Raw genomic sequence first — 26,901 nt, forward strand, 5'->3', positions numbered from 1 at the left:
TCTATCCATAAGCCTCTGGAAATGGGTGTGAACATGCATTGCCATCTGAATTTAAACAGTACATGTAACAATAAAAGTAATTCCTAGGTTACAGCAGAGACCACTATTGTTGTATGTGGATAACAGTACCTTTGCCTAGATTAGAGCTAAATGGTGGTAACTTTCAGAAATCAAGACATAGCTGTGTCTATAATTTTTTTTTTTTTTTTTTTTTGTCTCCTGAATCAGGATTAGTATTCCCTGGGGAGGGAAGAGAGTGAGGGGGAGGGGTTAGAAGGATGTCTCTACCCTCTGGACTCTCTGCGGAATGGCCCCTGAGGAAATGGCTAAGAAAGAGATCAACAGGAATGCCAAATTTCTGCTGAATAGGTTAAAAGGGTGAGGAAGCCTCTTCGGCAGCCATCCATGTGCAGAAGGCCTGCATAACATTTCTGCTGAATAGGGCCCTAAATGAAGACAAAAGAAACATAGGAAGCCAGTCGTAACTTGAAGAGCTTTTTCGATTGTGCCGTTTCTTATTTTTACATTTGCTAATCTCCAAGGACATTTTATTATTTTTGGTGCAATTAGACATCCCTTTGGACATGCCAATGGAATGGAAATAGAGTCATATTTTTATCTGATATATAAATGTAAAACAGCCTATTTAGTTAATTATTCCTTAACAGCTCTAAACAGATGGATACGGTTTAGCCAATATACAGTGAACTCAACATTTTATGTTATAAAAATCACCCTATATATAATGCCTGAGTTTTAAGTTTATATATATATTTTAAAGTTTGAAGTAGTTTACATCCCACTAAAACTGAGAGGAGCTGCTATGTCAGGCTCACTTTAAAAACTGGAGTTTCAGTTTAGTCTTTTCTGGGTTTAGTCTACAAATGTGGATCCTGCTATTTTGTTCTCAAAGATTTTATCCATCTTCTAGTTTCTCATTTAAAGAGCTTTTACAATTAAAGTAAATACTCAGGAAATGGAAATCTTACCTCTGCAAGGGGATGCCAATGAGCAATCGGTTTCCGAGGGTACGAAAGCATTTCATTCCAGTGGTCCCGGCCTAGGCTCTCTGCATCGTTGCCTATTTGACACACTCCAATGACCTCATTGTGACCTACACTGTGAAAATGTGCCATAATATTTTTTTCTTAAAATTTTACATTTGGGAACAAATGCCATTTAAATTCTCTATGACAAATAATGATCTAGGATGCTGGGAAAACTTGATGAGCTACACAACACAGATTTGAGTTTCATCCCTATCTTTTTCATTAACCTAGATAATATACTAATAGTTTACTCTTTTCTATCATATTAGTTCACACCGTGTGTGTTGGTTTTCTACGGAGTAAATTGACAGTTGGACTTTTATTTGTCTACACTCCAATTTTAACCAACAGAAAAATTAATTAACATTTGCAAAAGAGAAAAATAACTATACATTATACGTGTTCTGACTCCAGCCCACCCAAAGCATCTGACATGTAAAGACTACTATGTGAAATGGGATATCTGAACAAGCAGGACACCTCTTCCAAAGCAATTATTTGCAAATAGAATATATAGTGGGCCACATTTTCAGAAGAAATCTGAGGAATTAATGTGATGGTGCACAAATGGCCGTTCAGAGTGCAGACTGTTCATTGGGATAGGCAATCATTACAATTTGAGTAAATATGTATGCAAATTAGGCATACAAAGTTCTGGATGCAATTCTATATCTCAAAAATTAAGAAGTAAATGCTGTGTGATGGTACAGAGAATTGTAGCCTGCTGCTGAGACCTGCACCACAAAACATTTTATGACAACTTGTGCCAGCTTTTTACAATCTCTTGCCTCATAAAATCTTGCATAGTAGATTTGTATTCAGTAGCAGCTACAGGTATCTCACCGGTCATAATCCATAACTGCTATTGACAAGTTAATTTGGTCAATGTTTTCCGGAGGGACATCAAAGACTATGGCTTCATTGTAAACAGGATTGAGGGTATTCCTCTTGGTGGATGTTTTCCTTTTCTTTAGCCGCCGTCCTTCGCACATTAAAGAAACCTTCACGTAGGGATCTGGGTGAATCATGATAAGCAATTTTGTTGATTTAAAAATAGACACAGATGGAAAGCAAATGGAGTAAGCTTAATTTATGCCTATATCTATATACATAATTTATTCACAGTTACCTACATTAGAATCTGAGCTCCTTCAATAATGAAACGCGCTGGCAGTTAAAAGGTCTTCCTGGTTGAATGACTGTAATGAACCATTAGATGTTCACTTAGGAAGCTGGGTTTTTGTATTGTGTCTTCTCAAAGAATGTAAAAATTTCCATTAAGACACAATATTGATTCCCATGTTAGTAACAGTCTGCAGGGCCGGCCCACAACATTTTGGTACCCGAGGCGAGGAGCTCAAATGACACCTCCCATGCTCCCTTGCTTGGGCCAAAACTTTGAAACTCTGGGTTTTTGTGGTGCGCCCCCCCCCCCCCCCCCCCCCCGGCAGTCTGGCACCTGAGGTGACTGCCTCAGTTCGCCTCATGGTAAGGCCAGCCCTGACAGTCTGTGTAACTGATTACAGCTATAGCACAAGTAGAACCCGGACACAATCAGATAATGGGGTCAGCGCTAGTGTTTGCTGATATGGAGTTAGTTATGTTAACACTTTAGAAGTATAATAGTTTGAGTGGTGTACAGTTACCGTTCTCTTTAGAAGTACGGTTAAAGCTGTGGGTGTAGTAGAAGACTGTCCCACTTGGGGCACCTGTTTCATTGTCGCTCCTTTCTGACAGTACTGTTACCACCACCACCCCGCCCCTTTGCCAGTGGATTGAAACATGGCATCTCTGACCCCTTTGTAGCAAAATCCCAAACGGGTTTCATTTTGTTTTCAATACCAACCCGAAAATGGTTGCTACAATGGACCAGTGAGCTTCATAATCTTGGCCCAAGCATCATTTGTATCAGATTAATGGCTGTTGAGCCTCTCCATTGTCGGTGTTGGTTTGTACTGTACCCAACATATACCCCAACAAATAGCAGGCAGTGCAAAATTAAATTCTGTGGTTACTATCATAGGATGGCCACCTCCAAGTATTCAAAAGCCAGGCCCCCAAAATTCTTGAGGTCTTTACGATGATAAACTTTGGGTTCTTTTAATTTGCCTTGTAGTTTTTGAGCCTTTAGAGTTCACATTTTTTTAAGCTTTTCTTTGCAACTAGCTAAAATCCTAAAATTTAGGATGGCTAAAATTATTTTTTAATGAAAGAATCTCCTATAATCAAATAACTGCAGAAACCGGGGCTTTAAGAAAAACACCAAATATCAGAAGAGTTGGACACACTGTACCATTTCTTTAATTCAAGGGGGAGAAGATGAAATTGTAATGTTGGGCATGAGAGAAATTCCTACCTGATGCTCCTGTTATGTCCATTGCCTTTAAATTCCTAGCCTTTATTATGGTAATAGTTAATCTGCCAGCTGTTGGAAGGTAGCAGAGTGAGAACATCAAGTCACCAAGATCCACATTGTCCTGTAAAAAAAAAAAAAAAAAACAAGTTTGTGAAACAATAATAAAACTCTCTCTCTCTCTCCTTCTCTGTGCCTAGAAACGAATGATAAAGTATGTGTATTTAGGAGCGCTGGTTATTCCAGAGAAAACTTAATTCTCCCTTGCAGAGCACATGGCAGGAAAGGTATGCACTGTATGCAGAGGTTTGCCCAAGCTGCTGAGTTTGTAGGCAGAGTTCTGAGTCCCATGAGCTGTAAACATCATTACAATTTTGTAGCAGTCAGTAATGAGACAGGAGCCATGTCCTAGTAGTAAGAACAGTGGTAGGTACCTTGAGATCTTTGTTCTACTACTGACTGGACAAGTCTCTGGAGCTCTTTGTGCCTCAGCCTCCCTATTTGCACGGAATTTACCATAATGGGGTTCATGGGAGAAACAGCAAATTGACAAGGTAGGATGAGGTTTCATACAACTGCCCAGGACTTGTCAGGCCAAACATTGTAGTAGGGAAGGTCAGTGGAGGGAGCACCATCGGGGTAAAGTAACCTGGAGCAGGAGGGAGTGCAACTCTCCCTTTCTGCCAAAAGCGGAATGAGAACTTTTCTCTCCCTGGTTTGCAGGAGCAGCTCTCCTCCTGTAGCCCTCCCTCCTCCTTAGCTGGTGCAGTGACTGCATCCCTTTTCTATTTCAAGTCACTGGGTACCATCCGGGGTTCAGAAAGGTAGCCGAGGAGGAAGTCCACCAGATCCCAGATGTAGATATTGGGGAACAAACACAATTTTTTTTCACCTGATCACAAAGGAAAAATGTTGGTAGATTTTTATTTTTTTTTATCTAGCCACTTTGGACGAATCTGCCAGCTTCAGCCACTTTGGACGAATCTGCCAGCATTAGAAGCCGTCCAGTAGGGATGATGCATTAGAGCAAGTTGTAAGGCACATCTGTTTACTCAGCTTCTGCCTTAAGGAGTGGGAAGAGATGGCTGAGTGATAGTTCTTTCCTGCAGTTGTTTTTTTTTTTTTTGTTGAGGGGGGCATTCATTAATTGACAACATATTAATTTAGATGACCATTATTTGTGATAATAAGATGTTGGAGTTGTGATAGGTGAATTTTATAATCTGTGGGGGCTGGGGAATAGATTTTTGGGAGAAAAGCAGGGATTTACTTTTTAATTCTTTGTAGTAGTTTGGATTTAAGGCCGTTTTCCCACAAGACAGAGTGGGGAAAATGCTCACTGTTTTTCTGAAAAAAATACAGTTGAGCATGAGTTAATAAATATTTATTGACACCAGCAGATAAATATTTGTTTTGTAGCTGGAGCAGTATCTATGAAGTATCTCAGAAAGGACTCAACATTTTATTTATTACTTCCATTCTATCAAGTTTTTGATACATAGATACATAGATATTTAGGTCAGAAGGGACCATTATGATCATCTAGTCTGACCTCCTGCAGAACGTAGGCCACAGAATTTCACCCACCACTCCTACAAAAAAAAAACAAAACCTCACACTTATATCTGTGCTACTGAAGTCCTCAAATCGTAGTTTAAAGACTTCAAGGAGCAGAGAATCCTCCAGCAAGTGACCCGTGCCCCATGCTACAGAGGAAGGTGAAAAACCTCCAGGGCCTCTTCCAATCTGCCCTGGAGGAAAATTCCTTCCCGACCCCAAATATGGCGATCAGCTAAACCCTGAGCATATGGGCAAGATTCATCAGCCAGATACTACAGAAAATTCTTTCCTGGGTAACTCGGATCACACCCCATCTAATAGCCCGTCACAGACCATTGGGCCTATTTACCATTAATATTTAATTACCAAAACCATGTTATCCCATCATACCATCTCCTCCATAAACTTATCGAGTTTAATCTTAAAGCCAGATAGATCTTTTGCCCCCACTGCTTCCCTTGGTAGGCTGTTCCAAAACTTCACTCCTCTGATGGTTAAAAACCTTCGTCCAATTTCTAGTCTAAATTTCCTAGTGGCCAGTTTATATCCATTTGTTCTTGTGTTCACATTGGTACTGAGCTTAAATAATAATTTGAGTGAGTCTGGAGATGCTTTTTGTCCATTTTACAGTTTTGATATTAATGTAAGCAGATGAGAAACCTTGTTTATGGATGAAGAAAACTCTATTTATATTTTTGATAGATAACTGTGACTATCTGGCGGGGTGATTTTCTTTGGTTAATAATGTCTCCTAATTAAGCAGCCCTAGAGATCTTTCCCTTCATAGGTTACACACTTCTTCCTTTTGGATTTTCAAAGGAAACTTTTCTGTTTATAAAAAGAAAAGGAGGACTTGTGGCACCTTTAGAGACTAACAAATTTATTTGAGCAAAAGCTTTCGTGAGCTACAGCTCATGAAAGCTTATGCTCAAATAAATTTGTTAGTCTCTGAGGAGCCACAAGTCCTCCTTTTCTTTTTGTGGATACAGACTAACACGGCTGCTACTGTGAAACCTTTCTATTTATAGATACCTTTTTCTGTTAACAGTGTATGTGTTTAATCAGCTGAGGTAGTGCAGGTTCAGTGTCTCGTAATATTCCAAACCCGTTGTTTTTCCCCTTATTGTGATATAATTGTTACAGTAACACCTAAGCTTCAAGCAAGATCAGGGTCTCATTGTGCAAGGCAGTATGTAGGTATATGGTAAGAGACCATCCCTGACTGACAAACAGGACAAAGAATGGGAATGGAACAAGATGTGAAAGGACCTGCCCAAGGTCATATGTGGCAGTTCAGGTCTCCTGAATTCCAGTCCAATGTCCTATCCACTACTTATACTGTCCCTTTCTTTTTTTTTTTTCTTCTTGCTGTGACCCTGTCTTCCCCCTTAGCTTCTTAGCCCTTTAACTGGTTATAGCTGACCTTTCAAATTAAAAAGGTCATAGAGCAGTTTTTAAACTAAGGCCTGGGGGGGAAAGCCAACAGGTGCAGAGGAGCACGTGGTTTGGACAGCGCCATCTCTTAGGGGAGGATCTATTAATGAAGATTCTCTGGGTCCTAATAAGGAGGAGAGAGTGGAAGATGGTAAAATACAGGTAGGATCTGATGAGAAACAGTCAAAGGAAAAAAAAAAGTCCCATTCAATTACATTATGTAATGGCAGACAGCTAAAAAGTGACAAGTTTTTCAAGGGCTTATATACATCAATACTAGAAGTCTAAATAATAAGATGGGTGAATTAGAGTGCCTCGTATTAAATGAGGATGTTGATATAATAGGCATCACAGAAACTTGTTGGAGTGAGGATAATTAATGGGTCACAGTAATACCAGGGTACAAAATATATCAGAAGGACAGAACCAGTCGTGCTGGTGGGGGAGTGGCACTATACATGAAAGAAAACGTAGAATCAAATGAAGTAAAAATCTTAAATGAACCAAATTGTACCATAGAATCTCTATGGATAGTAATTCTATGCTCTAATAATAAGACTATAGCAGCAGGGATATATTACTGACCACCTAACCAGGATGGTGATCGTGACTGTGAAATGCTCAGGTAGATTAGAGAGGCTATTAAAATAAAAAACTCAATAATAATGGAGGATTTCAACTACCCCCATATTGAATGGGAACATGTCACCCCAGAATGGGATGCAGAGATAAAGTTTCTTGACACCTTAAATGACAGCTTCTTGGAGCAGCTAGTCCTGTAACCTGCAACAGGAGAGGCAATTCTTGATTTAGTCCTAAGTGGAGCACAGGATGTGGTCCAAGAGGTGACGATAGCTGGACCGCTTGGTAATAGTGACTATAAAATAATTAAATTTAACATCCCTGTGGCGGGGAAAACACCACAGCGGCCCAACACTATAGCATTTAATTTCAGAAAGGGGGACTACACAAAAATGAGGAGGTTAGTTAAACAGAAATTAAAAGGTACAGTGCCAAAAGCGAAATCCCTGCCAGCTGGATGGAAACTTTTTAAAGACACCAGAATAGAAGCTGAGCTTAAATGTATACCCCAAATTAAAAAACATAGTAAGAGAACCAAAAATGTACCACCATGGCTAAACAACAAAGTAAAAGAAGCAGTGAGAGACAGAAAGTCATCTTTTAAAAAGTGGAAGTTAAATCCTAGTAAGGAAAATAGAAAGGAGCATAAACTCTGGCAAATGAAATATAAAAATATAATTAGGAAGGCCAAAAAAGAATTTGAAGAACAGCTAGCCAAAGAGTCAAAAAGTAATAGGATTTTTTTTTTTAAGTACACCAGAAGCAGGAAACCTGCTAAACAACCAGTGGGGCCACTGGACAATCAAGATGCTAAAGGAGCACTCAAGGACGATAACACCATTGCGGAGAAACTAAATAAATTCTGTGCATCGATCTTCATGGCTGAGGATGTGAAAGAGATTCCCAAACCTGAGCCATTCTTTTTGGGTGACAAATCTGAGGAACTGCCCCAGATTGAGGTGTCATTAGAGGAGGTTTTGGAACAAATTGATAAACTAAACAGTAATAAGTCACCAGGACCAGATGGCATTCACCCAAGAGTTCTAAAGGAACTCAAATGTAAAATTGCAGAACTACTAATCTGTAACCTATCATTTAAATCAGCTTCTGTACCAAATGACTGGAGGATAGTTATTGTGATGCCAAGTTTTAAAAAGGGCTCCAGAGCTGATCCTAGCAATTACAGGCCTGACTTTAGTACCAAGCGAGCTGATAGAAACTATAGTAAAGAACAAAATTGTCAGACACAGAGATGAACGTAATTTGTTGGGAAACAGTCAACATAGTTTTTGTAAAGGGAAATCATGCCTCACCAATCTACTAAAATTCTTTGAGGGGGTTAACAAGCATGTGGACATGGAAGATCCAGTGGACATAGTGTGCTTAGCTTTTCAGAAAGCCTTTGACGGCTCCCTCACCAAAGACTCTTAAGCAAAGTAAGCAGTCCTGGGATAAGCGGGAAGGTCCTCTCATGGATTGGTAACTGGTTAAAAGATAGGAAACAAAGGGTAGGAATAACTGGTCAGTGTTCAGAATGGAGAGAGGTAAATAGTGGTGTCCCCAAGGGGTCTGTACTGGGCCCAGTTCTATTCAATATATTAATAAATGATCTGGAAAAAGGGGTAAACAGTGAGGTGGCAAAATTTGCAGATGATACGAAATTGCTCAAGCTAATTAAGTCCCAGGCAGACTGTGAAGAGCTACAAAAGGATCTCTCAGAACAGGGGGACTGGGCAACAAAATGGCAGATGAAATTCAATGTTGATAAATGCAAAGTAATGCACATTGGAAAACGTAATCCCAACTATCCGTATAAAATGATGGGGTCGAAATTGGCTGTTACCACTCAAGAAGGAGATCTTGGAGTCCTTGTGGATAGTTCTCTTAAAACATGTGCAGCAGCAGTCAAAAAAGTGAACAGAATGTTGGGCATCATTAGGAAAGGGAAAGATAAGATGACAGAAAATATCATGTTGCCTCTACGTAAATCCATGGTACGCCCACCTCTTGAATACTGCGTGCAGCTGTGGTCGCCTCATCTCAAAAAAGATATACAGGAACTCCTCACTTAAAGTTGTCCTGGTTAACGTTGTTTCCTTGTTATGTTGCTGATCGATTAGGGAACGTGCTTGTTTAAAGATGCATGATGCGCCCTTATAATGTCATTTGGCAGCCCCCTGCTTTGTCCACTGCTTGCAGGGTTCTCTGGAAGAGCAGCCTTCCCCCCACCCCGTAGGGATTAGAAGCAGGGGGGACCAGCAGCCCCCCTTCCCCTATCAGCTTCCCTAAATTCCCTGTAAGGTATGTGGCTCGGTAGCTGCCCAGCAGTAGTTCAGGTGGCCCTTCCCTCACTGCCGTGTTGCTCCTGCCCTGCCCTCTGCCTTGGAGCTGCTCCTGGGAGTTTCCTGCTTGCTGGGGGAGTGGGATGCTGATGTCAGGATGTCCCCCTGTTCCTGCCCCCCCCCCCGCTCCGTACCCCCTCTCCACAAAGTGGAGGAGGGGACAGTCACAGGGCTCAGGGACAGAACGGCGGGGTCGGGGGTAGGGAGCTTGCAGGAAGCTGTTGCTTCCTGTCTGAACTGGCTGATCTGCTTAAAAGGGCAACATGCTTGAAGTGATGTCAGCATATTTAAAGGGGCAATGCACATCTCTCTCTTTCTCTCTCACTCATGCACACACCCTCTTACTCCACCATCTCAACCAAGCTTTACAATCATTCATTGCTGTGTACTCTATTAACTGGCAAAAAAAATTTCCTTGGAACCTAACCCCTCCCCTCCCCGCCATTTACATTAATTCTTATAGGGAAATTGGATTTGCTTAACATTGTTTCGCATAAAGTCGCATTTTTCAGGGACATAACTGCAACATTAAGTGAGGAGTTCCTGTATTGGAATTGGAAAAGCTTCAGAGAAGGGCAACAAAAATGATGGGGCATGGAATGGTTGCCATATGAGGAGAGATTAATAAGACTGGAACTTTTCAGCTTGGAAAAGAGATGACTAGGGGGATATGTTAGAGGTCTATAAAATCATGACTGGTGTGGAGAAAGTAAATAAGGAAGTGTTATTTACTACTTCTCATAACATAAGAACTAGGGGGTACCAAATGAAATGATTAGGCAGCAGTTTAAAACAAACAAAAGGAAGGTTTTTTTGCACAACGCACAGTCAACCTGTGGAACTCCTTGCCAAAGGATGTTATGAAGGCCAAGACCATAACAGGGTTTAAAAAGAACTGGATAAGTTCATGGATGAGAGGTCCATCAATGTCTGTTAGCCAAGATGAGCAGGGATGGTGTCCCTAGCCTCTGTTTGCCAGAAGCTGGGAATGGGTGACAGGGGATGGATCACTGGATGATTGGCATTGGCCACTGTCAGAAGACAGGATACTGGGCTAGATGGACCTCTGGTCTGACCCAGTATGGCCGTTCTTATGTTCAGAAATAATAAGTTGACATAGAAGAACTAATGAAGACACATTCTAGGTAGCATTCTAGGATCTTCTACTAATGGAATCCTCCTTACTCTTTTCATTAAACACTCCCATTGATATCAGCAGTCCAGATGTCTTCACTTCTTGGCAGTAGAAGTGAACACTGTGGATAAGTTGTTTGTGGTGACTGCGAAGCAAACAATTAAAGGGTGTGACACTAGTGCAAGATGTCTGGGGTGACTCACCCTGTTTAATGTCTCTAAATAGTTCCCAGTGTGGAAATAGACTGCTGCCACACTGTGTGTCACTGACTCATTTGAACTGCTGGAAGATCAAAGTGGTGTTTGACAAGGTGATGCTTAAGAAGCCCTGAGGACTATAAGTGGTGTCACCGCACTCAGAGGAAATACTCCTTTGCTAAAATCTGCATTCAGCTCTGGGTGAGGCATATCTGCTCTATCCGATTTCACTGATGAATATTGGACATGATTACTTTCTCACTGAGAAATTTTCCCTGAATGGTACATAAGTACTGTACTGCTGCCTCTTCTGATTCTGGGGGAAATGTTTCAAGAGATTGGCGGGAAGTTTCCCAGCTCCATAGGGATTCTGAGCTGTACAGTTTTCCCTCTTGTGATGCAAACTATGTAACTCTTTGGGAGTGACGGGGGGGGCCGAGAATTCTATGGTCTATTTACAGAAGTTAGTGGCACCTTTTTGTGTCTGTATTCTTCAAGAACTTGCCCCCATGAACCAAAAAAATTGAGGAAAATTCCAAAGGAGGGATCATCCCTATCAAATTGCTCATGAGCTATTAGGAAAATCTGGCACACTAATGAAGCATGTAATTTGGCCTAAACACCACAAAGAAGCCCCTTTACTTGTTTGTTTTAGTTGCAGATAGGATTTCCTATATTCTTTCAATCATAGCAGTTGTCATTCTGTATTCATCCCTTGTGTTCTACTTATTGGCTATATAATTCATTATTTTGTTACTGTCACTGGTTTATTGTAAACAACAACAAAAATCCCACCACCCTCAATTCCCCTATTTTCTCTAAATTTATTAGCCTGCCTGATGCTTTCAAAACTTCAAAACCTTTCAGCAATTCCTAGCCAGAAGAAAATATCATCTCAATGAGATACTGTGAAGTGGTTTTGAATTTGAGAACTTCCCAGAAAAGACATACTTTCCAATTCAGTATGCTCTATTTACAGTTGGCATAGATATTAATCATGGATCATTAGTTCTAGTGGACAAAAGCTGATTTCTGTAACTAAGTTATTAAATTAAATATATTTTCCTTTGTGGTAAACAGAAGTCACAGTAGATAGAACTCGATAAATAAAAACAATGAATATGTTTCAGTGGTATTCATTACCTTTTAGATTTGTTTTCTACAAACATTTGTAAGAGCATCTTCGCTCACAAGAACATTCACAGAAAGTGAAATCCTCATGAGAATATGTTCTCTGGAGGCTTCAGGCCAGAAGAGTTCACCTTTAAATTTCTTTATACAGCAATCATGATTGAAACAATAATCAAATCAAGAAACGATACTGTCGCAGATTCAGGGTAACTGCATTGTTGACCCCCCTATATGGTCTGATCAAGGAATGCCATCTCAGGCCTCTAGCTGTCACCTGCCTCTGGGCAGCACTCCAGGTCCTTCTCTTTCCAGAGCAGGGTTTTAGGCTGCAGCTGCCTGCAGTTGCCCTATGATTATCAAAAGTAGATTCTGACTGATGTCCAGCCTCTCTGCTTTGCTTGTCCTCTCAGAGCTATGACTAGGGAATGCCATAGCTTGCAAGTGATCACACAGCTCTTCCAAAGCAGAGTACATTTATTTAAGGACAAAAGCTACAGAGAAAACCTCGCAAAAGGTCTAAATGCATCAGATGTACCAGAAGTCACCCATCAGTCCTATGGGGATCCTGGCAGGTTCAAGTCCTCCAAACTCTTCTGGTGGGTTTGGCCCTCATTTGGACTAAAGGTCAAGTCCATTTACTGAATCAAACCAAAGTCCCCTGTGCTGTTCCCTCTGGCCCTTTATAGCCCAAGTTCTTTCTTTGTCTCCTGCATCTCTTGGAACACGGCCTGCACCAGCATATGTAACCCAGGCCATGGGGTGATACTTCTCAGAGCTGTTTATGGTCCCCAGAGACTGCACTAATTACCCCCCACTGGTTTTAGTTTTTGGAGGAGCTGTGGTAACTCTCCCCTGTGGAGTAGAACACAATACCTGGCCCACAATGATAAATATAACATTCATAAAGTTAACACAATAGTCCCCAAATATATTGCATGTGGCTGCAATATCTCTCAGATACCATGTGACTTACCACATGGTACCAAGTGGCTGAACACACATCACAAATAGTAAAAGATACAGACGAAGTAAACAATCAATGAATAAACCTTAAAATGAAAATAGAACGTTAAATTATGAATGATCCATTGTTTGTGAGTGGTTCATGAAAAGAACAAAGGGGGTAAATTTAAAGAATAAATGATTGTCTGCAAATAGCTCTCAATTCTAAGAACAAAGAATTTAAGGTTTTTAGATTACAAATATGCTGAAGGAGGAGCACTGTTGAGAAGAACTGCAGGAGAAGAGATTAAGAAACTACCCTGAGTGTACTTCAGGAAATTATCCTATAAAACATTTATCTTCAAGCTTTGTAAACTTCCTCACATTTGAAAAGAGCTCTTAAACTATAAAATTATATATTTTGAATCAAACAGCCTCAGGAACAAATAGAGCTAGTTAAGATTTTTTCAAAATTGTGAAATTTCAATGATATATATATATATTTAATGTTGACAAAAAACAGCAAAAAAATCAGCATTTTTACCTTGTGGTGCGGTATTTTTCAGACTGCTGTAGTAAAAAATACACTCCTCATCCCAAGTTCTTGCCATGCACAGTTACATGATAGACTTTCTTATTACTGTGAGAGGATTCCAAAAATAATTTGATGCTAAATGGTGGTAATTACAACAATATTGTGCATTTTCTATAGAATCTTTTTCGTGTGAAGATCTCGGAGCAGTTTTACAAATGTTTATTAAGCCTTAGAATGGACTAATGTGTGCGTGCGTGCACACAAACACACACGCATCAAGTCACCCACAACTCTCGTGAATTTTTCAAGCTTAAAGTGAAACAAGAATTTGAAATCTAGTCATTTAAAAAAAAAACCAGCTAGTCATAGTTTCAGGCACTACTTCTGCCTCTGAGACAGCTTGCCAGTATATGTAAATATGTAAATATTTATATGTACATATGTATATGTAAATATACACAAATGTTTTCTCTCCCTTCTTGCTGTGTGAAAGACTGACATAAACAGGTGGAATATGAACTGTGGTTATGGGGAGAAAGAAGTAAACTGACTCATTGGAACTCAACATAAAATGCTGTTAAATGCACAAAGTAAGCAAACTGAAAATAAAGAGAACATAGCGTTTCTTTTCTCTGATCTTTTTCAGTTCTAGTAATTTTAGAAGTTGTTTGTAATAATGGTGGTAAAAATTCCATGCAGAAAAGGTTATTTTAAAAAATATTGATGTTGTCTCTTTTAGTAGCACACAGTAACAATACATTACAGTTTAGTACATGGATTGAAGACTAGTACAATAACTACTTGAACCAACAGAGTCAATTAAGGTAGGCAGAATGTAACTGCTTGGAATTTGGCCAGGAAAACATGGTTAATATGCAAATTCTAGTGAAAGAACCCTGACATCTTTAATAATCACAAGTGGTTAAAATCTGTTTTCTGTCACCTGAAAGATGGCTCCTCCAGTAGCATAGCGCCGTTCTGCAACACTGATTCAGTACTATTTCTGAAGGTACATAATGATTACCAGTCTACATCCTAGATGTTCTTCAGTCTTCTCCTCCTTAAGTACAGATTCATGCTAATCCTGATTTAGCTATGAGATCCCATGGAATCTCAGCGCACAAATGTGCTCACCAATCTTCCCAGTCTCATCAAGCACTTTTATTTTGGTGACCCTGGAGTTAAAATATTTCAGAGCACTGATTATCTGGGAAAGATTAAATTATTAATCTTGCTATTGAAATCTCAAAAGATAGTAAATTTCTGGTGTAGTAAGCCTCATAATCTCTTTCCCATTCCCACTGAGCGAACTGCTATTTATTTTTACTGCGGGGTGTTATATCTTATCATGTGAGAGTGCTGTTTCTATCTCAGTCCCAGATATGTTAAATTTGCTTTGAGGTTTTCAAGCCCTGACTGCTTATGAGACAATGCTCTTATACTGAACCAAAAAATGCAGAGAATGTCTAGAGCAGGGGTGGCCAACCTGAGCCTGAGAAGGAGCCAGAATTTACCAATGAACTTTGCCAGAGAGCCACAGTAATACGTCAGCAGCCCTCCATCCGCTACCCCCCTCCAGCGCCTCCTGCCCACCGGCAGCCCCGCCAATCAGCGCCTCTCCCTCCCTCCCCACGCCTCCTGCCCGCCGCAATCAGCTGTTTTGCAGTGCACAGGAGGCTCTGGTGGGGAGGGGGGAGGAGCGAGGGCATGGCAAGGTTGGGGGAAGGGCTGGAGTGGTGGCAGGACCTGGGCAGAGCAGGGGGTTGAGCAGCGAGCACCCCACAACATATTGGAAAGTTAGCATCTGTAGCTCCAGCCTCAAAATCAGCGCCTATGCAAGGAGCCGCATATTAACCTCTGAAGAGCCGCATGCGGCTCCGGAGCCAGAGGTTGGCCACACCTGGTCTAGAGGATTATTGCATATCTTGGGTTGGTTTAATATCGCTGAGCCTTAGGGCTTTGTGCCATGTACCAGCACCCAATGTGTGCTGTAACTGTCTAGAAATGAACTGCATTTTCAGCTTAGAATTAACAAACTTAACTGGTAGGATTTTGAGTGAAGATTGTTTTCAGTATGACGTGGGTACTTCTATATTACTATGTATGCAAAACAAAAGATGGCTGTATAAATGGTATACTTTCAGGGCATTGTTTTATATTCTTGTTGTTAAAAATGACTCAATAAAATAACTCTTTTGGTTTGATCAATGAATGTATTTGTATTCCACTTCCTTAGGCACTTCACAATGGGCAAACGTTTATTTTGAAATAGCTGACATATGAGTTAATTTTGGATTCCTACTTGAAAATAGTTCTGCATCAGTTATTGCAAAAATAGCTACATACTTATTTGTACAGTGCCAGGACAGAGCTAGATGTTTGGAATGAAGTTATCCAATGGTCTAGCTATGTTGTTTATCCTGCCCATGTTTGTCGATAAGCACTGCTAGCTAGATCCAGCCAATTACTCCAGAGTTGGGGAGCCCGAAGTTCCTTTCCTGAAAGGTAGTTCTGAAAAGGTCTCCTCTGCTTTGCTAGCCCACCTGTGGAATTTAGATTTTCTAGGTTAAATACATCTGTTTGCTAGGGTAACTGCTAGCTGGAGAACTCTGGCAAGGGTTGCTGGGAACTGAGCACTAAAACCTTCACCATTCTGACTGGTGGCATTTCTAGTCTTACGTTATTCCAGATTTGTGGAGCTCTTTGCAGAGATACAGTTTTCAGGCAAGGACAAAAAATTCCGTTTTGCAAATACAAGGAAAACATTAATTTTTGCTATGGGTCAAGGGTTAAGAAATCTTATCTACATCCCCACCACCATTTCACACTCCATTTTTACAGCCAACATTTGATCTACCATCAGAATCAGTTTAGAAGCTATGCAAATGACTTGACCACTGGCAGTTTATTTCAGATGATTCTGATTTACCCAGAAATGTTTTCCTGATTTCCTTATGTAAAGCTAGTGTAGTGAGCACCCATCTTTAAATGTTGAATTTCACTGGTAATTCTAATACCTTGTTAGTTAATCTGTTTTTTCACACATTAAAATTATTAATTTTGTTGGATGTTAGCCTTCAGACTGAGTCATCCCCTAGTACTATGTCAACTGTCTTCGTACTGGCTCTAAGATAAGTATAGTTCAGCATTACAAACAGTGAAACGTGTGACCATAAAGAGAGCTGTGACAAATGTACTCCTTAATGGCTCCATTTCTGATTCCCTTGGGGCTGTGTTGAGTCAGATTTGTGCTCAGAAATCTGTAAATTACATAGGAGTAGGAGGTTTTTTGACAAAATGGAAATAGCATTGAGGATCAGGGGTCCCTGTAGATCAACTGCCCCCTCCTATGAAATCATTCATGTCTGGGTAGAGTGGATATGCAGAATGGGAAGAGACTGAAGTCAGCCTTCCTTCTCTGATAGTGTTTAAGGCCTCAGGGAAGGCGCACTGTGCTGTGAGGTGGGACACCACATGTTCTAATCTAGACTCACCTATTCCACAAGCTGCTTCTAATATTTCTATAGTTCACAATGCTTATCAAGCATTCTCTACATACGGTTGGTATATTGTTCTAACTACTTTGGTTAGGGCTTTGATTTGTGTGTGTGTGTGCTGAAATAGTTGTACTGGTACAATTTCCCCCCTTAGTGTGGATGCAGTTTTATCAGTTAAAAGGTATCTTATACCATCGTAGCTTATTCCTTTTGCCATACAGGAGTAGCCATACCAATATAAGGCACCTTTATATTGATATTACCAGGAGGTTGTACTGCTTTGACTACACTGGTATAATGAAATCTATATGACTTGTGTGCGTAGACAAGCATGTACCAAGGGAGGGCTTATATCCCTTCTGGGAATAGGAATACAACCAGAGTCTTATTCCCTTGGCCACATTGCCTTTCAGAACAAGCATGCCCAGGGTTCCTGACACCCAGCATTCCACTGCTGTTTCACCAAAGAGTTGTTTATTCCACAGGCAAATACTATGTTGCATCTGCCTTTAGGGCCTACTCCACTTAAAGCATAACAGCCAACACCTGTTACCTTTAGCTCAAGTAGTAGAACTGTTTTGTATTCAGCTGAAGGTCCTATAGTTCAAACTATTTATTAACAGAGGGTTATGGCTATGCTAATGAACCATGTGAGAAAAATGTGGTCACGTAATTAAAGACTGTGTCATAATCCATACGCACAACTGCCTTAAGATTTGGCAATCAAGTTTGAAAAAGTCAGTCCATAATCTTCGATGCCTTAGAGCACTGATAATGTTTCTCTTGGAAATAAAACACCTTACTTTTTCTCCTAGCTGTTAAGATCTTATATTGCCCAGAATCTATTTCCAAGAGAAACGTAAGTGCTCTAAGGCATCGAAGATTATGGACTGACTTTTTCAAACTTGATTGCCAAATCTTAAGGCAGTTGTGTGTATGGATTATGACACAGTCTTTAATTACGTGACCACATTTTTCTCACATGGTTCATTAGCATAGCCATAACCCTCTGTTAATAAATAGTTTGAACTATAGGACCTTCACCTGAATTTGCTATAGGCAACATAGAATCATGGAATCGTTGGACTGAAAGGGACCTTAGGAAGTCATCTAGTCCAGTCCCCTCCACTCTTGGCAGAACTAAGTATTATCTAGACCATCCCTGACAGATATTGACAGATACTGTCAATTCAGCTGGCATGCTTGTGCATCCATGCAAAGAAGCCAATATTAAAACTGATATGAGAGGACAGGATTGATTTCCTAGTGTTTTATCCATTGGTTTGGCTGTAGTACAGACAGCAATTATTACCCTCTGGGTAATAAAAAGGTAGTACCTTCTAATAAAATGCTAGACATGGAAGTTTCTTGTGTGACAGACATCACAAAATACATGGTTCAGCACTATGCATGTTTTGAAACGGCGTGGAGCATCCTGGTACTCCAAAACAAATGCAGTACAGAATAGCAAGCACCTCTGATGTGTGACTCGTTCTTGGAAATGAACGAGTCACACGAGGGAGCATGAGCATTTGAGTATGGAGATGATATGACATGGACAGACTCAGTGTTTATTGATCCAGTTTCTAATTACGCTCGGTGTGCATAAAAAGTACAAGTTTTGTGTCATTTTTGGTAATGTATATTTTTGTCCATTATATAACTGGCTAAAGAGCATTAGCAATGAAGGAATGAAAAACAGAGAAATGGCATGTGGACAATCCTTGATTATGGTGAGCAACAGAAGTTATTTCACAAAATTTCCATTCTATTTATACATGGGAAAAAATACTTTCCATCAGACAGAAAAAAGCTCTACCTCATTATTCAATACATTTTTCCAGAGTGAAAATACCTATTTTTAATTCAGAGTTTGTTTATCTAACAAAAAGATGATAATGTCGCACCTTTCAGCATCTTTCATCAGAGGGCCTCAAAGTGCTATATAGGCACTAAGGGATAAATTCTGTCCCCCATGCCAAGTCTGAATAGCTGAGCTTGATGTTGGGAGTTCCCAGGGGACTGGAGGAGGAAGGAATCCTTCCTGCAGACTGTGATAGTGGATCTGCACCATGGCTGCCCCCTCAGCTCTGGGACTCTCTCTTACCTTGCGGTTTAATACCTGTCACTCTAATATCTGAGCACCTTTGATGTAAAATCGATAGCAACAGCAAAGTCCCCAGTGGATTTCATGGAGTCTGTGGCACTTTTCCTTTTTTGGGGTCAAGATTTTACTTGGGGAAAGGCTCTTGCTGGCCTTGTGCTTCCTGCTCCTTTGGTGACTTTGGTTGGTGGATCTGCAGAGCACAGGATCTACTGGCCTCATTCCAGCTCCTTCCACAGTCTGCCTGTGCCCCACCTCAAACCCAGCTGCATGGGAGCCCTCAAAGAGCAGTCTTCCAGAACATGCAAAGGATGCAGACCTTTGGGCAGGCTCCCCATATCCTTACCCTCCCTTCACTGTAGAACCTCCTGCATTCCACTGTGTTGAGGGTGAAGGAGCAGGACTAAGCCCTAACTGATTTTAGCCTCTGAACACCCCTCTGAAGTGGGTATTTTTAAATAGTAGTATTCCCATAGTCCAGGATGGGAATCTGAGGCACAGACAATTAAGTGACTTTCTCAAAGCCACTCACTGAGTCAGTGAGAGAGGGGCAGGATAATTCCCTGCCATGCCCTTTCTCATTTGGTGTAAGAAGTACAATGGATTTAACCCACCTCTTTGTCCTCCAATGCTTTCAATTCTGGTGGCCTCCTTATTCCCACCAGAGCCCGCAGAACCGCCTCCTTCCTCAAAGGGTTTTTTTGTGTTTACACCCACCCATATCACGACCACTTTCCTTTCATAGGCAGCACCTTACAGCACAATATCAAAAATCCTCCAGTACAGAATTCCGTGACCTGTCATGGCTGGTCAACATAGAAACCTCAAGATTTATGCAAGTGAGACCCAGGGATATGTTCTCGTAATGTATATACATTTGAGAACAAGTCCAGATAATACTTATGAGAATAATATGCACATAACCTGCACTTGCCATAATGTCATTCATAAATGAAAAACAAAGTTCCATTCTCAGAGCCACAAGATGGATCTTGATGCTGATATTCTGTTCTCTTGACATACACAAAACCTCCATTGTCATAAATTTAAGTACTGTCAGAGAGCTGAATATTGCCTTTAGTGGTCCATCTGCATAACGTCTGGTTTTGTCACAGATCCAGCTAATATTCTGATAGCAAATTATTCTTCATTAAGGGCCTGATTCATAAAAGCATCCCTGTTCAGCAAAGCACTGAAGCACATGCTTAAATCCCATTGACTTTAATTGGACTTCAGGGTTGTGCGTGCTTTGGTGAGTCAGGGCCTAATAGTGGATTTTAATTGGTTACTTTGGAGCCATGAACAGAGATATATCTTGAGGTGTTACAAGGTAAAATGGTGAGTTGAGGAGCCAAAGCTTCCAGTGAACAATGCAATGCAAATTGGCAATCAGGTGTGAATAAAAAGATGGAATTATTCATTCTGTTTATGTGTGTCACACATCAGGTTATAAAGTGAGGCCACAGACATAACTGGTAATGGAGAATTCTGAAAACAAACTTCTGTAGAGATCTAATAGCTCTAAAGTAATCTTTATCTGCCTCCTGAACAAACCGAGATGTAAAGAAGGTTGGTGAGAAAACTAATTGTTTTGTAAGTTATTCCATGTATCACTGCTGAAGTCAGAAGGGGAGATCAGTTAAAAACAATGTGATTCAAAAAGGCTGATAAGTCTCTCACTGAATGACATCTATGTTGTGTTCAATGAGTCTTAAGGTGTTTTGCTTCCTTAAATTTCATGTTTTAGTCCCACATTTTGTTACTTGCTGCCTTCCTGCCAATAGTGTGCTGTGTTCGATTTTAAAAAAACAAAACAAAACACCCTCATTTTCCAGATACCACAATGATCCTTTGATCATTTTGGTTCTCTCTCAGGGGAAAAAGCAGAGAAAACTTTCAGGGGAAAAACAAACTGTCTACCTGGTTATACGATTCATTTAAAAATGAAAATGTCATGTTCTCGAAGACATGAATTAACAAGTGAGATTCTGGGGAGGGATAACTGCTCCTTCTTCTCTGCAAATATCTCTTGCTTCACATCCCTTCATAAATGCCTGTATTTAAAGCTGTCCATTCTTTGGTATCGTACTTCACAAGCCTTTAAAATGGAACCACCGTGAGGGTGGATTAAATTGTTTCATAATGCTAAACCTTTTAAAAGAGAGCACTTTTCGTGCTGAAGTCACTGTAATATTTCTCTTTGTAAACATGAGTGTAATGCTTTAGAAATGTTGACAAACTGAAGAAGAAACTGCAGCTCACTTTGAAATGTTGAGTGTTCGAGTTTGGAAGAGATGTTTAGAGAACAACCATTTTCTTGTAAAGAAAATTTCAGATGGGAAGCATGAGGGTTTTGGTGTTAGGTCGGTAGAGATTGTGAGAGAATGCATGGGGCAAATGTATAGCTCCAGGTTCAGGTAGGCAATAGCTGCCTCCCAGATGTCAGTTCAGGTAAAAATTCCCAAGGGGGAGATCTGAAAGAGTATGGAATAGTTTCCCAAAACAAGTGGCGGTAGGTCCAAGGCTTGAGACATTTAAATTGGGTCAAGTACTGAGGAATATACAGTTGTGTACAGAATAGTTACACGTTGGTAGACACTTGGACAAGATGGCCTACTAAGTCCATCTCTAACTTCTATGAAATATTAAGCTTGAGAAAAGAGAGGTTACTTCGATTGTGGCACTAAATATCTTACAATACAAATTAGCAGCTGACCTATCATAGGTATCTTAAAAGAAAACTCTCAATGGTAGTCATACAGGTATAAGGAGAGAAGATTGTAAACTCCTGTGGTTTGAGGGCCAAATTCAGATCTGTTGTAATTAGTAAGGGCTTAATTTGAGTTTAAATTTTCACTATCACTAAGAGGACTGGAACTTGTTCAAAATAAAGCAGCAAAACCACCCTGTAGCTTAAAATCTACTTCTGCTATATATTCAGGTACATGTTGTTCTTTGCCAGTTCCTTCTCACTTCTGTTCTGGTACAAGGTGGAAGGAACTTTTGTTTCTCTCTGTATACTATTAATTATACAGCTAAGAAAAAACATGTAAAGGAGGAAAACGTTTGTGAAAATTAGTTTATCAACATTTGGTACTGATGAGCTAAACTGAAGATGCTGAGATCAGTTAAACTTGTATGTGGACAAATGCAGTGACCTATCACACCGCCCAAAGTTGAGTGGCTCTATATGAATGTACACACCTACCAAAAACTTCACACAGTGCTCTGCTTCCTAACCAGTCTCTACTAAGAAATGAAGGAACCGGGAGATAGAATTACCCTTTCACACCTGGGGATTGAGAGTGATCAGTTTTTATGTAGGGTGAAGTCTAATGGAATGGCAGAGATGTGTGGAAAAAGCTTATGTTAATACAGTTATGCTACTAAACCTGGATAAAACAGAAGTTGTGGGCTCCACTGTTGACAGTCACTTGCCTTTTGTTAGCATTGAATTGCTTCCTCTGTACTTGCCACCTGTGTTGAATAAAGCAGCCTACTTACCCTTATTCCATTTGTAAAAACCTAATTTGAATCAGATCACATTGAAAAGGATAGGAACTAAATACTTGCGTAGTACTGAGTGAGATGGAAAGAGAGGCAGCAGTGGAGAGGAATAGAGATGTCATTTTCAACCTTTAAAGGCAACTTTTGTAAGTGCTGAAGGATGTATTCATTATGCTTACATTAGGATAATTTCTTTTCCACTCAGACCGAGCACAGACTCAACTTTGAAGGGCTAATAAAGAGCGAATCCTTTGATAAATATAAAGTTCTCTTCAAAAGTAATAGAATTTGTACTGCATTTACACAGTTTGACAGGGAAGAGGTTGAGTAAGGGTCCAAAGTAATACATAATTTTAAAGTTAAAACTAAAACTGCCCTCTTCCATTGCATTAAAAAGTCCAGACCATATGCCATTCTCATTGTACCACAAAGAAAAGAAACTTTACTCTTAGGGTTTTGTTTTAAAAATGCAAGAATTACCAGACATCTCTCAGCAGATTTCATTCATCTGCTTTGTGATTCAGTCTGTATGCCAAATTTAAGGGAGGATATAGAGAACTAGGGTGCACTTACAAACTTTTCTGGGAAAGTACAGGATAACCATTTTGTTTGAAAATGGATGTGTCTGTAGTGAATTATCCCTGTTCTCTTTTCAAGTTACAGGCCAAAATCCTGGTCCTACTGCAGTTAATAGCAACAATCCCATTGACTTCAGCAACACCAGGATTTAGCCCATCGTGTTTAATCTCTCGTTGTTATTTTACCTTAGTAAATTGATGAGAGATCACTTCATTCGTCCTTTTCAGTTGAATAAATCCACAACACAGAGTCATATGCAGTATTTATAGTAATTATAACTGGTCAGTCAAGCAGTATTCTGCCTGGGTTTGGCATATCCTAATTGTGATGGCCCCCATCACAGACTGCTGCAGGAAATTTACTAATGAATAATGTACTGACACTTTTACAGGAAATGTGTATGTCTCATGTACGCTGTGATCAGTTCATATCCTAGCTATGATACTCTGAAAGCAAAGTTACAGTAATACACAATCCCAGTACTTCCGATTTGAAAGCAGAAATACTATGAAGGTATAGAAAACTATATGTAGGTGTCTTGAAACTATGTAAATGTCTTGAAGCTACTCACTTGAAAGATCTGGCTAAATTCTGTATTTTGAAAAACATACATACCATAGGAGAGTTGGCATAGTGAGTAGAGCAGAGCATAAGTCTCAACGTATCTTCAAGTAGAGGAAGAGTCCTGAGATGTGTCAAATGTTCAAAGCCATGCTTACTTTCTTTCTGTTGTTGCGACTGTTTTAGCAGCTGCATTGAACATTTATTGCCACATCTTCCTTCTAGCTAGCATAATTAGGAAAGGGTAAAGAATGGGCACAATTAAAAAGTTTATATCTGATCTTTTTAATGGTAGGTAAGATATTGCTGCTTTGAACAGGTATTCCTTAAACAATAGAACCTCAGAGTTATGAACACCAGAGTTACTAATTGACTGGTCAACCACACACCTCCATTTAGAACCAGAAGTATGCAATCAGGTGGCAGCAGAGACTTCTCCCCCACCCCTCTAAAAAGCAAATACAGTACAGTACTGTGTTAAATGTAAATTACTAAAAAAAAAAGGGGGGGGGGGTAAAAAATGTGACAAGTTAAGGAAACTCTTTCTGTGTTTGTGTCATTTAAATTTAAGATGGCTAAAAGCAGCATTTTTCTTCTGCTTAGTAAAGTTTCAAAGCTGTATTAAGTCATGTTCAGTTGTAAACTGTTGAAAGAACAGCCATAGCATTTTGTTCAGAGTTACAAACATTTCAGAGTTATGAACAACCTCCATTCCCGAGGTGCTCGTAGCTCTGAAGTTCTACTGTGTTTACAATGGGAGATAACTCTAGAACCAGTCATTTCTCACCTACTGGGAAAAGGCACATGGGGAATTTTAGCTATACCCACTGTATCCTCAAGGATTGTAAATGCATACAGTCATCTGACTTACACAACACATCTGTACTCTGTGGGTCCTTTAGCTACCCAGACCATATGTCTTGTACAATGATGGTGAAACTTAGGGCTCTTGTGTGTGCAGAGGCCACAAAGAACATCTGAGCACAGCCTCAAGTGACAAACATTGTCTGCTTCACATGGCACCTTCTCAGTTTCCTTTGTTCTTCCTTCTCACCTTCTGTCCCTTTCTCCACTTCTTTCTTTCCTAGTTCTGTCCATCTCCCCCTACTCCATTTTCTTCCATTTGCTCTCCCTAATTCATCCTTCTCACTGTCTGAGGCTTTCTCCACTCCCACCAAAACACACTCTTACGTTTTGGAATAGTGATGAGTCATGTCACATGCATCATGCTGACCACTTTCCGAGACACAACCTTCAAATAGTCTTGAGCTTCATTCCCCACTACATTTGGGACAATGGATTACACACCAGGCACCAGTTTGAGCCTGAAGTTTGTTATTCCTGATCTAGGATTTTGCAGACTACACCTTTACTTGTAGAAGCCAAAACTGCTGCTCTCTTAGCTATTTCCACCATGATCAAAACATATCTAATCAATCTATTCATCTATGTTATTTAGTATGTGAGGGTTACCATAGTATCTAGGTTCAGAATTTGAAAAAAAAATACAGGTGGTGTTCAGCTTTGATGTCAGTTCTACAAATACATTAGAAGCAGGAGGAAGACCAAGGACCGAGTAGGCCTGTTACTCAATTGGGGGGGGGGGGGTAGATAATAACAGAAAACGTTGACATGGCAGAGGTACTTAATGACTTCTTTGTTTCGGTTTTCACCAGGAAGGTTGGTGGCGATTGGATGTCTAACATAGTGAATGCCAGTGATAAGGAGGTAGGATCAGAATATAAAATAGGGAAAGAACAAGTCAAAAATTACTTGGACAAGTTAGATGTCTTCAAATCACTAGGGCCTGATGAAATGCATCCTAGAATATTCAAGGAGCTAACTGAGGCGATATCTGAGTCATTAGCAATTATCTTTGAAAAGTCATGGAAGATGGGAGAATTCCAGAAGACTGGAAAAGGGCAAATATAGTGCCCATCTATAAAAAGGGGAATAAGGACAACCTAGGGAATTACAGACCAGTCAGCGTAACTTCTGTACCCAGAAAGACAATGGAGCAAATAATTAAGCAAACACTTTGCAAACACCTAGAAGATAAGGTGATAAATAATAGTCAGCATGGATTTATCAAGAACAAATTGTGTCAAACTAACCTGATAGCTTTCTTTGACAGGATAACAAGCCTTGTAGATGGGGGGAAGCGGTAGATGTGGTATATCTTGACATTAGTAAGGCTTTTGTTTTGACACTGTCTCGCATGACCTTCTCATAAACAAACTAGGGAAATACAACCTAGATGGAGCTACTATAAGGTGGGTGCATAACTCATTGGAAAATCATTCCCAGAGAGTAGTTATCAGGAATGGTTCAAAGTCATGCTGGAAGGGCATAATGAGTGGGGTCCCGCAGAGATCAGTTCTGGGTCCGGTTCTGTTCAATATCTTCATCAATGATTTAGATAATGGCATACAGAGTATACTTATAAAGTTTGCGGATGATACCAAGCTTGTGGGGGGGGGGTTGCAAGTTCTTTGGAGGATAGGATTAAAATTCAAAAGGATCTGGACAAACTGGAGAAATGGTCTGAAGTAAATAGGATGAAATTCAATAAGGACAAATGCAAAGTACTCTACTTAGGAAGGAACAATCAGTTGCACACATACAAAATGAGGAATGACTGCCTAGGTAGGAGTACTGCGGAAAGGGATCTGGGGGTCATAGTGGTTGATCACAAGCTAAATATGAGTCAACAGTGTAATCCTGTTGTAAAAAAAAGCAAACATCATTTTGGGATGTATTAGCAAGAGCAAGACACAAGAAGTAATTCTTCTGCTCTACTCCGCGCTGATTAGGCCTCAACTGGAGTATTGTGTCCAGTTCTGGGCACCTCATTTCAGGAAAGATGTAGACAAATTGGAGAAATGTCCAGAGAAGAGCAATAAAAATGATTAAAGGGCTAGAAACATGACCTATGAGGGAAGATTGAAAAAATTGGGTTTAGTCTGGAGAAGAGAAGACTGAGAGGGGATATGATAATAGTTTTCAAGTACATAAAAGACTGTTACAAAGAGGAGGGAGAAAAATTATTCTTCTTAACTTCTGAGGATAGGACAAGAAGCAATGGGCTTAAATTGCAGCAAGGGTGGTTTAGTTTGGACATTAGGAAAAAATTCCTGTCAGAGTGGTTAAGCACTGGAATAAATTGCCTAGGGAGGTTGTGGAATCATAGAATATCAGGGTTGGAAGGGACCTTAGGAGGTCATCTTGTCCAAGCCCCTGCTCAAAGCAGGACCAATCCCCAATTTTTGCCCCAGATCCCTAAATGGCCCCCTCAAGGATTGAACTCACAATCCTGGGTTTAGCAGGCCAATGCTCAAACCACTGAGCTATCCCTCCCCCCATCATTGTGGATTTTTATGAGCAGGTTGGACA

The 26,901-nt window shown here is 40.2% G+C and overlaps 1 protein-coding gene across 1 annotated transcript in view; it reads right to left on the reverse strand.

Moving 5' to 3' along the window:
- Positions 1-338: 338 nt before the first annotated feature.
- SYT9 (synaptotagmin 9) overlaps positions 339-26,901 on the reverse strand; it is a 104,068-nt gene continuing 77,505 nt past the window's right edge. Inside the window, exons 4-7 of the mRNA XM_077820111.1 lie at positions 3,406-3,526; positions 1,893-2,064; positions 990-1,119; positions 339-446 (exon numbers count right to left, since the gene is read on the reverse strand). Of these exons, the coding sequence (XP_077676237.1) occupies positions 339-446; positions 990-1,119; positions 1,893-2,064; positions 3,406-3,526 (531 nt within the window). The remainder of the gene's footprint in view (positions 447-989; positions 1,120-1,892; positions 2,065-3,405; positions 3,527-26,901) is intronic.

Source organism: Eretmochelys imbricata, chromosome 6, assembly GCF_965152235.1.
Source record: "Eretmochelys imbricata isolate rEreImb1 chromosome 6, rEreImb1.hap1, whole genome shotgun sequence".
Lineage (NCBI taxonomy): Eukaryota > Metazoa > Chordata > Testudines > Cheloniidae > Eretmochelys > Eretmochelys imbricata.